Source organism: Colletotrichum aenigma, assembly GCF_013390185.1.
Source record: "Colletotrichum aenigma strain Cg56 chromosome Unknown KSG_Cg56_contig08, whole genome shotgun sequence".
Taxonomy (NCBI): domain Eukaryota; kingdom Fungi; phylum Ascomycota; class Sordariomycetes; order Glomerellales; family Glomerellaceae; genus Colletotrichum; species Colletotrichum aenigma.
This window is the reverse complement of record NW_023500914.1, coordinates 194979-211438: the sequence shown is the minus strand read 5'-3', so window position 1 is coordinate 211438 and position 16460 is coordinate 194979. Positions and strand designations below refer to the sequence as shown.

The 16460-nt window shown below is 57.1% G+C and overlaps 5 protein-coding genes across 5 annotated transcripts; 2 read left to right on the top strand and 3 right to left on the bottom strand.

Moving 5' to 3' along the window:
• Positions 1–173: 173 nt before the first annotated feature.
• Positions 174–1112, top strand: CGCA056_v011604 (Uncharacterized protein; the record flags this gene model as incomplete). Its single annotated transcript, XM_037326850.1, has 1 exon — positions 174–1112. The coding sequence occupies one exon, from the start codon at positions 174–176 to the stop codon at positions 1110–1112; it is 939 nt and encodes a 312-aa protein (XP_037173875.1).
• Positions 1113–1475: 363 nt separating this feature from the next.
• CGCA056_v011603 (uncharacterized protein) lies at positions 1476–3206 on the bottom strand (the record flags this gene model as incomplete). The annotated part of the gene is made up of 2 exons (XM_037326849.1): positions 1476–1754; positions 1803–3206. 2 exons carry the CDS (start codon positions 3204–3206, stop codon positions 1476–1478), a joined length of 1683 nt encoding a protein of 560 aa, XP_037173864.1.
• A 2731-nt stretch (positions 3207–5937) lies between these two features.
• Positions 5938–7056, bottom strand: yesR (Unsaturated rhamnogalacturonyl hydrolase YesR; the record flags this gene model as incomplete). Its single annotated transcript, XM_037326848.1, has 1 exon — positions 5938–7056. The coding sequence occupies one exon, from the start codon at positions 7054–7056 to the stop codon at positions 5938–5940; it is 1119 nt and encodes a 372-aa protein (XP_037173871.1).
• Positions 7057–9859: 2803 nt separating this feature from the next.
• On the top strand, positions 9860–11566 carry CGCA056_v011601 (Thiamine pathway transporter THI73; the record flags this gene model as incomplete). Its single annotated transcript, XM_037326847.1, has 3 exons — positions 9860–10195; positions 10289–11052; positions 11113–11566. The coding sequence occupies 3 exons, from the start codon at positions 9860–9862 to the stop codon at positions 11564–11566; spliced, it is 1554 nt and encodes a 517-aa protein (XP_037173872.1).
• Positions 11567–13017: 1451 nt separating this feature from the next.
• On the bottom strand, positions 13018–14021 carry CGCA056_v011600 (uncharacterized protein; the record flags this gene model as incomplete). The annotated part of the gene is made up of 3 exons (XM_037326846.1): positions 13018–13189; positions 13256–13569; positions 13716–14021. 3 exons carry the CDS (start codon positions 14019–14021, stop codon positions 13018–13020), a joined length of 792 nt encoding a protein of 263 aa, XP_037173873.1.
• Positions 14022–16460: the final 2439 nt, after the last annotated feature.

Sequence of the window (16460 nt, the reverse complement as noted above, 5' to 3'; positions counted from 1 at the left end):
TATGTATTCTTTTCACTTTGAGGTTCACATCCAGGCTTGACCCGTGAAATCGACTGACACAGTTAACGCATATTAAGACCCTCACTCGTCTCCAGGAGAGTCTGCAGCATTCAAGACTTCAAAAGCCACCACCCCTTTCTTACATCAATTCAAACTTCGTATCAACCACATCGATGGCCTCCCAAAAGCGCATCTTCATGACCGGAGCAAGCGGCCACATCGGCTCCGAGATCATCCGCCTAGCCCTCGCAGACGGCCACTCCATCCGCGCCCTCTCCCGCACCCCCGAAAGCGACACCAAACTCCGCTCCCTCGGCGCCGTCCCCGTCCGCGGCGACCTCACCTCCCTCGCCGCCCTGCGCACCGAGTCCGCCGCCGCCGACGTCGTCCTCCACCTCGCCACAGCCTACGTCTTCGGCGGCGCCCCCTACGAGTCCATCCGGCACATCGACTTCGCCGCCGTCGACGCCATCGCAGACGGCCTGGCTGGCACCGACAAGCCGCTGGTCGCCACCTCCGGCACCCTCATCGTCGCCGCCGACCCCGCGGGCGCGGAGACGGACGAGACGTCGCCGATCGGGTCCAACGAGCTGCACACGCGCATGCTGACCGAGACGCACTCTCTCAGCCTGAGGAACAGGGGAATCCGCGTGACAGCGGTCCGCCTAGCGCCATTTGTCCACGGCCACGGCCGCAGCGGTGTGGCGCAGCTCATGGACATCGGCGCCAAGGCGGGCTGCGTCACCGTCATCGACGGGGGCGGGAACCGCACCACCGCGGTGCACGTCGACGACGCCGCGCGGCTATACCTTCTTGCGGCAGAGAAGGGCAAGGTCGGAGAGGTTTATATCGCGAGTGCGTCTACCGAGGTGACTCTGAGGGAGATGTCGGAGGCCATGGCGGAGGCTGTGGGCGTTCCTGTGAGAGACATACCGAAGGAACAGGCGGAGAAGGAGTTCAGGCCCATGATGACTTTCTTCTTGTCTGTCGAGAACCGTGCTTCCGGGGTGAAGGCGAGGAAGGAGCTGGGATGGGAACCGAAGGGCATGGGCGTTCTTGAGGACATTCGGCAGGGGTCTTACCAAGCTGTTGCCAAGGCCCTGAGGAAGTGAGAGAACTTCGCCTGCTAGCAGGTCGCCCTGTGACTGACTATCAATGGTTCCGAGCAAAATACAGTCGAGGGTAAGGTAGCGGTAATCAAATGACAAAATCTTCTTTTTATTCTTCAAGGTGGGCTAGGCGGGCCTCTTAGATCTATACCCTTTATTTCTGCCTCCTCCTCTTACCGGAGGAGGGCATCGTGTTGTCCCTCTATCGATGCAATGTAGCCGCTTTATCCCTGGGCGTGATTCATTCCGAACTGCAACGCTATGATTATCCGTGACATTTTTCAGCACATGTAACAAAACAGATGTCTTCTATCAAGACAAAACGACGGGCTTGACAGGCTGGCCAGTCGAGGCTGAGGTTTTCGGCTATGGGTCCGCTTCACCGTCTGTGCCGTCTTCTTCGCCGGTCCAGTCGTCGCTCTCAAGTCCGCGGTTGCGGATGGCCAGGGATCCTACCCATCCAAGCAAGGCGATGCCTCCAAAGATTCCCCAGGCCAGAGCTTCGCCTTTGGGGTGGACGCGCGTGGACAGAGTGAACAGCGCGCCGGATACAAAAGGTCCGAAGCTGCGGCCCGCGGCGGACAAGGTCTGGGCAATGCCGTTTAGTGTGCCCAGCGTGGCATGATTAGGGGCGCAGTTGGTAATCTATATTGTCAACAAACGAGGGGTCATGCTGGCTGGGGGGAAACTTACTAGCAGCATCACACTGGACAACCCGCCGACTGCGCAGATATTCTTGATGATGAGAATGGCTCCCAGCTCAATGTACAGCCAAGTGGAGCCGGTGCCGACGCCAAAGTACGGTTCATCATCGAGGTATCCAATCCAGGGCATCAGAGCCATGCTGATGGCGAGTCCAAGCAGCGCAACACGGTAGCTGCCCAGGTTTCCCAAACGGGCTTTGACAGGCTGGAACAGGAAAGCTTGAAAGACGATTGTGGCCACGCCAGCCAGACTCAGACTGACACCAATCTTGCTCGGGGGCAACCCGCGCCCAGTTGGGGGATCCGCGTCAGCGAAGATGGGGTACAAGCTGTTGTAGGAAATGTTGGACAACTGGAATACCAGGTATGTCAACAGCACCAGAACCGTATTGCGGTTCAAGATATGGCGCCAGGTTGCAAGGTCGCCTGGCGTTTTGGGATCGTCTCCAGCCTCGGAGCCTTCTTCGTCAGCGTGGGGAAGCAGCCCTTGGTCCTCCGTCGCGCCGTCTTCATCCTCATCCTCTTCGTCGTCTGATGTGCTCACCGCGACCTGGGAACCGCGGCGAGGCCAGCGGGCGGCCCAAGAGTTCCTCTTTGGTTGGCGCGATCCCTTGACCCACGACCAGGCATTGCGAGCCCAGGCAGGAATCCAAGCAGCGTGATCGGGCTCCAAACTTTCCAGAGTCTCCTCAAACCAAATTCCGACGATAATCACACTGGTGAGAAGCAGTGCTGCGCTGAGAAGGTTTGGCGCAAGGTAGGGATACTTCTGACCCAAGGTCCCTACCAACAGGCCTCCCAATGCAGGACCTGTAATACCACCCAGAGAGTAGATGACGGGCAGCCAAGTGAAAGCCCTGCTCTGGTTCGAACGATCCGTCACTTCGCCCAGCACGGTAGGCACGACAGCAGCATTGCCGTTCAGCAAGCCCATGAAGACGTGTACCAGCACGATTTGCCAGTACGTCCTGCAGAAACCAAATGCGACGAAACAGCAGGTGAGCATGAAGGTGCCCATGATCATGACGGGTTTCCTCCCAATAACATCGGATAGATATCCCCACAACAAGTTCGTCGAGAGCTGGGCGAGGGCGAATGCCGAGGCGAGGATGCCGACGTACAGGCCGGTCTGGGAATCTGGAATGTCGGAGAAGGACTCGACCATCTGGGGCAGGTAGGGGCCGATGGAGTTGAGGGCCGTCTGCTCGCTCAGGGACAGGAAGGCCAAAAGGGCCAGCTGGCGCACCGGCAAGGGAGTCTGCTCGTGGTCATCGTCGGAGGCATTGGAGCCCGAGTCGGAGTGGTCAAAGAGCTCGGCGGATGACTGCTCGCGAGGAGTCTTCGGAGGGGGAGTCGGGAATGTGTGATAGGCATGGGTCGATTGGCGGCGCATTGTGACTTGTCGTCGGCTTGATTCTATACTCGCCAAGGTGGGAATGGGAGCACCAGCGTGGAATGAGCCGGACGAGGCTGTGCGGGAAGCAGCCGCGGCGCCGGCAAGATTTGTGTGGACCATGGTTCGGAGGGATTAAGTCGCGCGTCGTGGCTTGAAATTAGTCGTCGGGCGTGGGCTCACCTCGCGCAGCAGCAGAAGACGGATTGGATCTGCTGGCGGTGACGTCGACGAAATGATGCGGGCAGACACACGGTTGTCGTCGGTGGTAAACGGTCGGAGATCGGTATGGGGTCGGTGGGAGATGCTGTATTGGGTGTAGGTAGCCGCCTGGTGCCTTGGTGGTTGGAGCTTGTCGCTTCTCGCTTGGTGCTCTCGGTGTGGGCGGCGGCGCGCTACCCCGCTGCCAGGGTCTCACGGTGATGGAATGCAGAATCGCAGCCTCCAGCGCATGGCTTCGAGATTCGACGGGGGTGCGAGGGTGCGCGAGTGGTCGATAAGAGGTATATATATGGGTTGCGATAGCACACTGGGCTAAGATTCGGCGCGGGCAGATCAAGTGTGCAACCCAGATATGCGGTAGAGGAGGCGCAGGAGGGTGGAGGGGAGAGAGGAGGGAGCGTGAGACCAGGCGCAAACGTCGCGAGCGAGGATAGACGACGGCGTGGTTGAGGTGCAGGTGGTGGTGGTGCAGGTGCAGAGGTGCAGGTCTGGTCTGGCGGCGCAGAGGTTGGTGGTGGTGGTGGTGGTTTTCGATTGATGGGCGGCGGGAATTAGCTTCGGCTGGATGCGACGGGAGGTACTATCCGGCTGAAGGTACCTAGCACCTGCTGTTTTCTGCTGGGAAAGCACGAATGGTACTTGCAGTTGCCGCAGGCTGCCCACCAAAAACGAAGGAGCACGGACCGGGGTGACCTCATTTTTTTCACTCGGTTTTTTTTTTCTCGTCATTTTTCTTCCTCGTCTCCTTCCTCTTCGCTTCGACGGGGCATGTGCTCCGTGCACTTCCTTCCCTTCTTCACAACGTTCTGCGCAATAAATGTGGGTGGCGGGCGGGAACTCTGTGTTAAGCTTCCCGCGCTGACAAGTGCCTGGGCACTAACAGCCAATCATAACCATCAAATGCATAGGCGTGGAACACTGTAAAGAGCTCACTGTACTGGAACCTCGTGCCCGCCTTTCCGATCACGCGCATATTGGGAGGTGCGATGACGTCCGCTCCCAAAATCAGGCGTCTGTCATTGGCCACTCCGATCTGATCTCTGATCTGGCACTCGTCCCAGATCCTCCAACGGCCACCATCCCAATTCTAAGCCTTACTTACCAAGCAGTAGGTTTGCCCATCCCGTTCGCTGTCGCCCCCAACTGTTCGCCGTCCTTGCCATAGGCCAATCATTCGAACCCGCAGACCGCCGGGAACACGGCTAGACTGTTTCTAAAGAACGAGCCCTGTGACCACAGAGTGTTGGCAGAGCCGGACTCATACCACGCCATCCTCGCCCGCCACCACGAGACATCTGACTATGGGTTCGAAAACCTCCGAGACTAGGTCCATGCAGGGTCCGGCTGTTATCTCTGCTGCAACCAACTTGCAAGGCTGTGTGTGTGTGTGTTGGACGACCTTGCCGATATCCAGTGTCAGGTTGGTTGTCAATCACATTTTGCTCGGTGCGTGCCGAAAGTGATCGACGAGACCGTTGGGGAAATACGAGATGAATGCTACTAGGCTGAGCGACGGGCCACGGTCACTCGACAGCGCAGGCAGATATGGCACGGCATCTGTCGTTGCCTCTGTCAGAGAACTGATCATTTCTCACCAGACACATCTGCTTTGTCAAACAAAGTCTCGTTCACATGGGGCCGCAGACTCAGGTTGAACATCCATCCGAGACAACCAAGTTCGCAGGTTGAGAAGACCCGTGCCAAGAAACTGTCGACCTCGTCATGAACGTGGAAGCCATGGTGGCTGCGACTATGATTATATGTAATCTCAGACAAGCATCATCACACCTCACGAGTTCGGATGGAACAAACACCACATGGCATCACACCAGACGAGCATGCCTCGGGCTGTATTCAACCGGAACCTCGTGCCTTCTTCATAGCATCACCGAACCCCTCTGGAACACTTGAACAACATCTACCGAGTTGTCCGTTCGCAATTGGCACCATTTCATGCCGAACCTGCCAGGGCTTGCGTCGTGTCACCTCAAGAATCTGAATGCCGAACATCAATTACATGCGGTAAGCAGCAGTCAGGAGAGAGCCCCGAGATCTTCCCCGCGAACCACACCTCCGGGATTCTTCGACAACCAACCACATCGTTGTCAAAACTCGGTGGCTCGGCCGACCTGCAGATGCATGTTCCCCAGTGTCACAGACTTCTGGGTCGACAAAGACAAGGCTACCCCAATCCCAGGGTCTGCCGCTCCAACATGAAGGGTCGCAAACTCTTTGTGCCTTGCGGACAGCCCGGGAGACCGGGGAGTGGTGTCGTCGGTCGATGATCAGCCGAAAGACGATGACCCCCATGTGGACGCGTCTCGGCGCGGGAAGCGCCTCGCCTTCCTTTGGCAAGAGGCCGGCTTTCGGTCATCGAGGCCCACTACCTACGCTCTTACGGCAATCCAGCCGGTGAACCCGGCCCGAACTCTGGAAACAACTCACATGGCAGAAGACGCAGTCGTTGGCTCATTCAATTCATTTTCATTTTCAGCATGGTATCATTACATCAATAGTAGACCCGCAAGAACTCGACCAGCGCCATCATGGCCATGGCCTGGCCGTACGGCATACTCGTCCGCGGGATGTCCTTGTAATGCTGCAGATCGTGCCCCATTCCCGTGCCGAACGACGTGTTCAGCAGCTCGCCCTCGGGGCTGATGTTCTCCAGCACCGCCCTGACGGCCTTGATCGCCGTCTCCTCGTACTCCTTGCCAATGTACTTCTTGCGCTGCCCCTTGAGGATGCCGTACGCGAACCCGGCCGTGGCGCTGGCCTCGACGTACGAGCCCTCCGCCTCGGGCACGTCGAGCAGCGTCCTCCACAGCCCGCTCTCCGCCTGCAGCGGCACGAGCGCGTTGACCTGCGCGTCGAGCGTGTTGACGAGGTGCGCGCGCAGCGCTTCGTCGCGGCCGAGGTCGAGCAGCTCGATGAACTCGGGGATGACGATGGTCACCCAGCTGTTGCCGCGGGCCCAGCGGGCGCGCGCAAAGTTGTGGCCGCCCTCATGGAAGGTCCAGCCGTGGAAGAAGAGCCCCGTCGGCGCGTCGAAGAGGTACTGCAGGTGGATGAGGAACTGCTTCTTGGCCTCCTCGACGTAGTGCGGGCGGTTGAGCACGAGGCCGATCTTGGCGAGCGGCATGACGGTCATCATCAGCGTGTCGTCCCACAGCTGCTGGTCGTTGACCTCGAGGTAGGTGATGTGCTGCATGCCGCCGTACTTTGTGCGCGGCAGGTCGTGGTAGGCCCACTCGGCCCAGCTCTCGAGCCAGGGGCGGTACGTCTCGTTGCCCGTCTTCTCGTAGACGTAGGCGAGCGTCAGGAAGACGGCCATGGTGTTGATGTTCTTGCCCTTGTGGCCCTCGTCGAAGCGGTTGCGGAACCAGTCCTCGATGGTCTTGAGGCACTCGTCGTCGCCCGTCAGCTCGTAGTACTTCCAGATGCCGTACAGGCCGATGCCGTGTGTCCACTCCCAGTCGTTCCAGCCCTTGGTGTCGATGATGCGGCCGTCGGCCAGCGTCATGAGGAACTCGCCCGTCGTGTCCTTGATGTTCACCAGCTCGTGGATGAGCTGCTTGACCTGCTTGTGGACATCGGCGGACTTGACGCCGTGAAGCTCGGCGGGCATTTTGGCGGTTTTTGGGGGTGTTGTATTAAACGGCAAGTTTCAATGGCTTGCTGTTCAATGAGTTAGTGACCGAGTTTCGGGTTTTCAAAGTGAGGCGGGGTAGCTCCGATCGCCGGCCAAAGACGGTTGGAACGTGGTTTGCCCTCAATCGCGACTTACCTTGGGAGAGTTCGAATCACGGGAAGTGCAGTGTCGAGGGTTTCACGCAACGACCGGCCTGGTTTCCGTTCCGTTTGGCGAAGGATGACGACAGTGGACAAGTGTGAATACGACACGCGATGACACCAGCTCTCTTCTTTAACGCCGGCCGCAGAAACCCTTTTGAAGTGGCAGGGCTTCGGCGAAATGATCAAAATGCACAGCAGGTGTCAGGGGTACGTGGACGAAGAGAGCCGGGGGCATGAATGCGTTCGGCGTGATGCAGGCCGAGGTGTATAAAGGCCAAGACTTTTAAAAGATGCGCCGTCCTAGGAGTGCTTGCGGTTTCCGCTGGTCTTGAGAACCCCACAGTCCAATGTGCTATGAGGCTAGAAAGACGCACGAGGGATCCCACGAGGCATGGCATCCAGCTGTTATTTCCGTGGATTGGTTGGCTGGGTATATCCCGCTGTAATGATGCAGTACTCTAGGAAACACTGAGGGACGGTTGAGGTTTGGGTCGGGTGAACCGGGGCCGACCCACTTCGGGTGGCCACCGACGCTGCGACTCGGCTCCATCTCGGGTCCTCCTCCCCCGCGCCCCGGGCTGGTTACCCCGCGCCGGTGGAGTCTTCCCCGATTTTCTCGTCGTCGTTTGCGGTTTGGCCTGGAGGTCGTCCTCTCCCAACCTGACCAGACCGCACTGGATGACCCCTGTGTGGCCCTCGCCCGGTACGAGGCTCGCCGGCGGCCAATCATCCACAGCCCCTGTTTTTTTTCAACTCACGCGGCCTGGGGTTTGGGGAAGTCATCTCCGCACTCACGTCTGCGGTGAAAAGATGGAGAGAGTCTGGAGAGAAGGAGGGAGACGGAGGAGATTTGAGGGGAAACAGCGGGCTTCCCCCCCATTTCCCCCAGGTTGCGGTTGCGGAGAGAGACAGGAGTCTAGTCTATGTACAGCACTTCTGCTGACCAAAGCGATACGCACAACTCGACCCGACTCAAGCACAATTCCAACGCGGAGTCGGGCGGAGTGTGGTTGAGCGGACTAGACCGGATAAATCCACTGGACAAGGTGCTAATGTGCTTTAATTGCAATTCCGGAACGTTGGTCATCCTCGCGATGCTTAAACCGTGTTCGCTGGAGACCCGCCCCCAACACAGCATAGCCCTACATCACACAGAAACGAAAGAAACCGTTACTACCTTATCCATGGACATCTGAGAACGCCTATTCGATTTGCTTCATGTCATACTTGATTTGCAACGATATAGAAATCATCACAGCACATGTTCTCTCTCTCCTTGTTCACCTCCATTTCTCCCAGCCCCCAAAACCCCTGGCTCAATCCCCGGCCAGTCGCCATAACTCTCGCATCCCCATGTGACCTATCACCAAGTTCTATTCAGGCGTCAAGAAATGACAGCACTATGCGGCTTAACATTGACCTGCCAAGAAAGCACTCCGAGGCAGCCGCACGCCCCATCAAGCTTTTCCAAGACGAAGGGCGCGGGCATTCGCCGACGCTAGAGACACCTTTCAGGCTCAACCCGCCCTGATCCCATCACCGTCGCACCCCTCCCCTCATACCAAGCCAATCCCATCCCCTGTCGATGACACCCCCTAAAAGCCGAGCCGACTCGCCAGATTTACATCTGCCCAGAGGTCTTCCCCTTGCCCTTTCGTTCAGTGCCGTAGACCGCCCGTCTTGGCAAAGAGCCTCTTTCCATCAGTCTTGTTCTCTCCTCGGTGAAGAAAACCCGATTGAAGTGAGACATGTCAACGCAGAGTCTGCGACTGGCGACAAATCCCCCAAGATCCAAACACAGAAGCCGTAGACGCTCCATTGCCAGGATTGCCTCGCAACCCTTGCAACGCGCAGCCAGAAACAAAAAAACTAGCCGTGTCCACCGTCTGAACCATGCCTTGAGCAATGCACTCACGCCCGCCGTCACCCCGTACCAACCCCGTGGGCCCCCAGTCCCCATATCAACCGGCTCCCCAACCAACCCCAAACTTGACTCGTGCCGTCCTACCCATAGGTGATGGATACCATGGTGCAAGCCTCCCATCCAATCTGCGGTCTATTTCCGTCTCCTGGTCTCCAGATATTAGGAGTTTGGGAAGGTCCAAAGGGGCGTGTGAGACTCAGACCACGCCTCGTCGCCCATCTCGGTCGAATGATGCCCCAAGTGAACCCACCTCTCTCCTTCGTCCTGTTGGCTGTCGCAAGTTCCTGACCCAGGCATCCTCGAATCGCAGACGTCCCTTCTCCCCGAGCTTCGTGGGGGTTCCTGTTCGCTCTCGTCGTCCCTTTTCGCGGGGGACCGAACCCTCCCCACTGGGGAACACGCGCCTCCCAACAGGAAATCTTGGGGTAAGAATGAGGAGAGAGTGAGGGTTAGATCCGGGGTTTGACAAGCGACCCGAACAAGAAAGGGCGATATCCAAAGCCAGGCACACTCATCACCTCATACTCCACCCTGATCTGCTCTTATATAGAACTGGGTAGCATCCGTCCCGTCTGGACTCTCTTCTCCAGGTCACTCACTTTCTTCACCCTTTTGAGAGTGTGACTTCAAGGTCTTCGGAGAAGTCATCGGTGATTTGAACCTCATATCGGCTCTTAAGTGTAGTCGTTCTCATCAAACACATCATCACAGCATGGCCTCCCAAGAGGTGAACGACGCCCCTGGGGCCAAGCCCACTCTCACCGAGCTCGAACGCGCACCCTCGTACGAGAAGGCGCAAGCAACCCGCCTCGAAAATGTCGACAACGAACTCTCGCAGTACATCGGCGGCGACATCACCGTCTCCAAGGAGCGCAGCGACGAGCTCCGCAAGAAGATCGACCGCCGCATCCTCCTCGTCATGATCTGCACTTACTTCCTCCAGGCCATCGACAAGGGGACAATGTCCTTCGCCTCCGTCATGGGACTGCAGAAAGACACCGGCCTTGTGGGACAGCAGTTCTCCTGGCTCACGACCTGTATCTACATTGTAAGTCTCAACCGTATTACACTGCAGCCAACTCTTGGGCCATAACCATAGCCACCACCACAACAAGACTGAACGAGCTAACAACCATCCCAGGCCATCTTGTTCGTAGAATGGCCGCAGAATTACTTGATCGCCCGTCTCCCCATCGCAAAATACCTCTCATTCTCCATCATCGCGTGGGGCGCCGTCCTCGCCTGCCACGCCGCCTGCACGAACTTCACCGGCCTCGTGGTCGTCCGTACTCTCCTGGGTATCTTCGAATCCGCCTGCCAGCCCGCCTTCGTCATCCTCTCCTCGCTGTGGTACCGCCGCGAGGAGCAGGCCTCCCGCGTGACGTACTGGTACATGATGAACGGCGCCCAGCAGATCGTCGGCGGTCTCCTCGCGTACTGCTTCACCCATATCAAGACCGGGCCCCTCAAGTCATGGCAGTGGCTGTTCCTCGTCTACGGCGTCATCTCCGTCATTTTTGGCGTCTTCGTCCTCTTCTGGATGCCCGATTCCCCCATGCGCGCCAAGTGCTTCACCGAGCAGGAGAAGAGGGAGATGGTCGAGCGTGTGAGGGACAACCAGACCGGTATCCAGAACAAGAAGTTCAAGCGTGAACAGGCTGTCGAAGCCCTCACGGATCCCCAGGTCTGGGGATACGCCCTCATTGCGCTGTGCACCACCCTGCCCACCTCCGGCCTGGGTGCTTTTGCGAACATCATCATCATGAGCTTCGGCTTCAGCACGCTCGAGGTGCAGCTCCTCGCCATGGTCCTCGGTTTCTACATCATCTTTGTGCTCCTCGGATCCGTCTGGTTGGTCAAGAAGACGGGTCAGAACCTCTACGTCATGCTCGGCTTCTGCGTCCCGTAAGTCCCCTGCCCCTAAACCACATGTCGCAGAGAAACACCTGCTAACCAGACATTCAGCTCCGTCGTCGGCACCGTCCTCCTCATGACCCTCCCCAACAAGACCTTCTCACAGCACATCGGCCTCCTCATCTGCTACTACATCACCCTCTCCTTCTGGTCCGCCCAGACCCTCGCGCTCTCCCTCATCTCGCGCAACATCGCCGGCCAGACCAAGAAGCAGATCGCCGTCGCCCTCAACTTCATCATCTGGGCCACCGGCAACGCCATCGGGCCCCAGGTCTTCCTCAGCTGGAACGCCCCGCGCTACTTCATCGCCTTCGCGACCCACCTCGGCTGCTACGCCCTGCTCATCCTGATCATCATCGGGCTCAGGATCCACCTCACAAGGCAAAACAAGAAGAGAGATGAGATGGCCGCCTCGGGCGTCGCGGAGGCGTCTCCCGACTACACCGCTCATGCGTTTGAGGACATGACGGACAGGGAGAACCTGTCGTTCCGCTATGTGTTCTAAGGGGTTGTATGTTAGCGTGTAGCTGTATAGTCGGTAATGAGATTTGACTAATGTGTCATGACTTCAATGTTTGATCTGTTCCCAAAGTGATATGTGCTTCTGTCTCGGTTTTAATTGACTTACTGGAGACTTCGGCTTATATAACTTTTGACGGCTGTGCTACCAGTGGACAAGAACTACAAGGAGGCCAACAACAGAGATCAAGGTGAAAACTGCGGCTACGAGGGCAAACTCAGGAGAAATAAGATAGCTGAGACAACTAGCATATCAGAACGATGTGCCGTGGCATCGAGAATCTCAATTCCACCCATATGATCAAAAGGCTCCATTTGAATCCTGTTATCAAAACGGAGTCGGAGTTCGTCACGTCGAACAAAGTCCGCAGGCGATACTGCTGACGCAAGCCCCCAGAGTCTGAATGATATCATCCAAACATCTCGTAGAGTGCTTACTCCTCAATGTCAGCAGCACTTTGAACTATAGAGCTTTCACAAGACAATGATTGATCCAATTTGAACTAGAAGATGCTTTGCAGATGGAAAGGGGATGAAGTCGAACCCCAACGGCACAGCTCTTTAAGCCTCCTCTTGGCATCTCCAACGCCAAGCGCAATATTTGGGGTAACAATTCATCCCACTCAAAGGACGCCTCTAGACCAGGGCACCTGATCCCTTGTGACCCCCATGTTTCCCCTCCGCCAATCTATTTTGCACTTCTTCGTCTTTGATCCCTAGGGTCTTGGCCAGCTTCAACATGCGGGCCAAGAGGGGCGCATGGCAGGGCTGTAACCTCCGCGCGTTCAAATCAGGATGAAGGAGCCGTGTAGATCGTGTTGCCTGATCTGGCTCGCAATCCCTGTCTCGACACCGCCTGGTTGGATGAGCTGTCAAAGTTAAGGATCCGGGACGCCGACGGATCGCCGGTGGGGCCGGAACCCGGCGGCGGTGGGTTTGGTCGGTCCGCTCCCGCCCCGTTGGATAAGCGGGCGCAGGTCCAAAGACCGCCGGAACGTTCAGTTTCTGGATTCCAAACGGAAAGTATGCCGGAAATAAAAAGGACTTGAATTGAAACCTCTCCTCTATCGCTATGGAAACCTAAGGACTTGCCAGCAGTCCTGTGTCCAGCCCAAACCCATCCCACCGTGAAAGACCATGAAAGGAAAATGCCGTAGATGAAATATGAGAAAGAGAATAGACCATGATTGAATTCGTCGTGAGACGGAGAGGTGTAAGATGTCAATGCGACGCTGATGCTCGCTCCCCCGATGCCGATGCTGATGCTGATGCCGATGTCGCTCGAAGAATGTCGCTCGCTATCCTCCCATGCTGCAAGGTAAGATACCTGTAAAATGCGCCGCCGCCTATACTCATACACCAATCATCACCGTCGCCGTCATTTCTTATCCCCGAGCCCGCACATGCGCCACCACCTGCGCGGCGCCGAGCCTACCTCTAGTACCAGACCGGATCGACGGCCCAGTGCCTGAGCATGGCACTCAAGGCCTTGTTCCATTCGTACACGAAGCACGCCTTGAGCTGTTCCGCCTCCTCCGCCGAGGGCTCGCGGCCTCCCCACATCTCAGGCTTCACGGCCTCGACGCCGGCGTATCCGTCAACTAGGCCACTGCGAGTATGCGTCAGCTCCAAAGCTCTCGGGGAAATCATCTACACGTGTGCGAGGTCTACGCACTCTTCCTGGATCTTGGTCAAGCAGAGCCACGCCAGGTTCCAGCTCTTGTTCGAGTTCGGGTCGCTGCGCACGCGGACGTGGGCGTCGTAGAGGATGTCGCTGCAGATCGGGTAGCTGCGCGTCATCCCGCGCAGCTCGCTCAGGAGCTGGTTGCTGTTGACGTAGTAGTCCCAGGCCGCCGTCATGGGGCCCTGGAAGGCGACGGCGTCCTCTTCGTTCTCGCAGGTGGCGGCCACGCGCTCGATCCGGCAGAGCTCTGTAAGGGTGTTTACCCGGTGGGTTTCGAGCGACTCGATGAGCTGCTGAACGGAGCGCTGTAAGGTTCTGTCAGTATGGTATCTCGGATGAAGCGCGCATGCAGCGATCATGAAGAAGGTTGGGTTCTGTCCGAGGCAGAAGGGAAGGAAGGATGAGTAGGGACAGGACGGGACGATAGTACAAAGAAGAGGCCTTCACTAACTTGGACCGCCCTTGGCTTCTTGCTACTCTTGGAGCTGCGGTGGCTGGATGAACCTCCTGAACGGCCGGAACGTGACGAAGACATTGTTGGTGGCGTGCGGGAAGAACACGACTTCTGAGTGGTGCGGGATGATGAGAAAGAAGACAGGATGTCTTGGAATGTGAACTCGGCGTCCTCGAGGGGGCCGTTGACTTCAGTGATGTTGGTGTGTCTGCTGGTGATGCTGCTGCTTCGAGACCAGGACTTGAAGTCGGGCGAGCTCGATGATATATCCAGCTCCGATGCTTCTTCGGATGTCGGGCTCATCACGGCAGGCGTTCAGCTCCAAGAAGCTGTTCAGAGGGTGTTCAGATCGTCCAAAGGAGGCAGCCAGGGGTCTTTCCGGCCAACGAAGCTCTATGCCGAGTGACGTCGGTGCTCAGAGAAGATCGCAGATAGCCGCCAGAATGGTAAGACTGGTGTCCACAGTTGGCAAAGTGATGTCCGGAGCGAAGGTAAACGGAGAGAGCGTATGACGATGATGTGAACATGCATTCGCAGAGCCACCCTTGAGCTTCAGTCAGAAGTGAGAGATTCATGTGTGAGTAACACCGAGAGGTTTTCATGCAATGAATGCCAAGGTGGCTGATTATGGATATCAGAGACGCTCTGTATGGTCAAATGTATGGCAATCATGATTGTTTGGAAACAAAAAGATGACAGTTTAAACATAACAACAGACGTCCGTGGTCAACGGAAGACGGGAGCGGGAAGTCTAAGCCACACGTGTCCACCCCTAACACCGCGCCAGTCGTATGAGTGTGAACTCCGAGGCTCTAAACGCGGGATACATGACAGTCCAAAGTCTGTGTAACGGGGCTGGGGATGGGGCTGATTGATGGCTCCCGAAGGTAGAGGTCGACGAGGTCGAGCCACGAGCTAAGACGGGCTTGGACAAGGAGCACTCAAACGGGTGGCCAGCAGCCCTCCGACCCCTTGCCGACGCCGTCCCAGAAAACCGGCTGTGGGTAGATTGTAGTGAGTTCTGAGCATGTTCGGATGTCGAGTTCGGGACGGCAGGGGGGTGCGGCCTCTGTGGAGCGATGAGAGAGAAGAAGCAATTCAAGCCGATGATTGGCAGGAGCAGGACCGGTGCTCGGCCGAATACATGCTTACAAAGGAAACATATTTTTGTCTTCGCGGGTTTCTGGGAGTCACCCTGGACAATGACGATGCGATCGTGGTTGTGCGAAACCCAGCTGCCGGGACGGGTGGGCAGCCATGATGCACGTCCTGGGATGTGACAGACCGCGTGCAAGGGTGTGCGATGCAGCCCTACAGGCAGATATTACGATGGCTCATAGTTGAAAGGGTGCTCCGGGACGAGGTCAGCACGAAACAGCTCGTCGTTGGGTCCCGAGTGAAAGGCGATGCGCATAGGTGAGATTTTAGCGGTTGGCAAGTCCGTGGCATGGCGCGCAACGGTCGCTCACGACCAGCCATGTTCAGACTCTGATTGATCCAAACACTTTGGAGATGTATGCAGGTGGATGTGGACATTGCGGATTAGGTGGCCGGTGTAGGACGCACTGCACTGCAGCAAGACCAGACCGTGGCTCTGCAGCTGGCACGGGGCCCAGAGGACTTTTGCCCTTGGCAGCCCGTCGGTCCGGAGCATGTTGGCATATGAAACAATCTTATCAAGATGGACATAAGGTCGCTCATGGAAATTTGCATCTATCGTGCAGACACGAGGTTTGCGCGGTGTTCGGGCGGTGGCAAGCGAACGCGAATTCAACCGTCGGAGTTCACGCCGCAGACAGCCGGGACAGGAGCGGCGACGAGACGGAACGGTGGAGAAGACCCACAATGACGACGGTGCGGATATCGGCGATCACTGTTGAGCATCGTGTTCAGAAAGTTGATCGTATCATAAAACTCAGTAGGATACCGACTCGCTGGTGTGACAGTGTCGTCCGAATATCGCAAGTCATGTTCCCGCGGGATATGTCATCCCAATTCCCCAAGTGACGGGGTGTCCTTGGCTTGCATATGCGGGGAGGATGCGATAGGGCTGAAGGGTGGTGGTTTTGCCAATGAGACCACAGGCTGGCCAGTTTGGGTATCAGCTGTCCCGCACCTGGTATGACTGACTTCGGACTTGGCCTCGGCACAAACTGCTAAATGCTGGATGCGGTTCAAGGTGTGGGAAAACGCAGTCATTCAGAAGGTGACAGCAGGTTCAGATCGGGCATCTGGTGGTGTTGTGTTGCCATACCAAAGGCCGATGACAGAAACAGGAACGATGTGGCTCTGGAGTCTTGCAAGGCCTGAAATGACCTGCGGCACCCTGGCGGTGCGTCAGAATGATGGCCAATGCCATTTCCAGCGAGCTGTTTCTCGGTTGGCGAAAACGTGGTGCTGAATGTGAGGCTGTTGCAGCTGAAACTTGATCACACACCTTGGTGGTAGATTGATCAACATATTGGGCCGGTCGATCACGGACCTAGGCCCGCTCGCAGATCATAGTCGGCCTCATGGTATGTCTTCCGAGAAAGGAACGTCAGCACCGACTGAAGTTGGGTAGAGTGGGGTAGAGTAGAGTAGAGTTTGGCGATATCAATGCAAGGGTGAGGCATTGCGGTGGATTCAGGAAGCTCGTGTTGAATTTTGGCGAGGCAGACTTGCTCTCACCTGCGGATGGCATGTGATCCACGATCCGCGAAGGGTCACAAGGCCCGAACAAGCGCCATACCGGTTGAACCA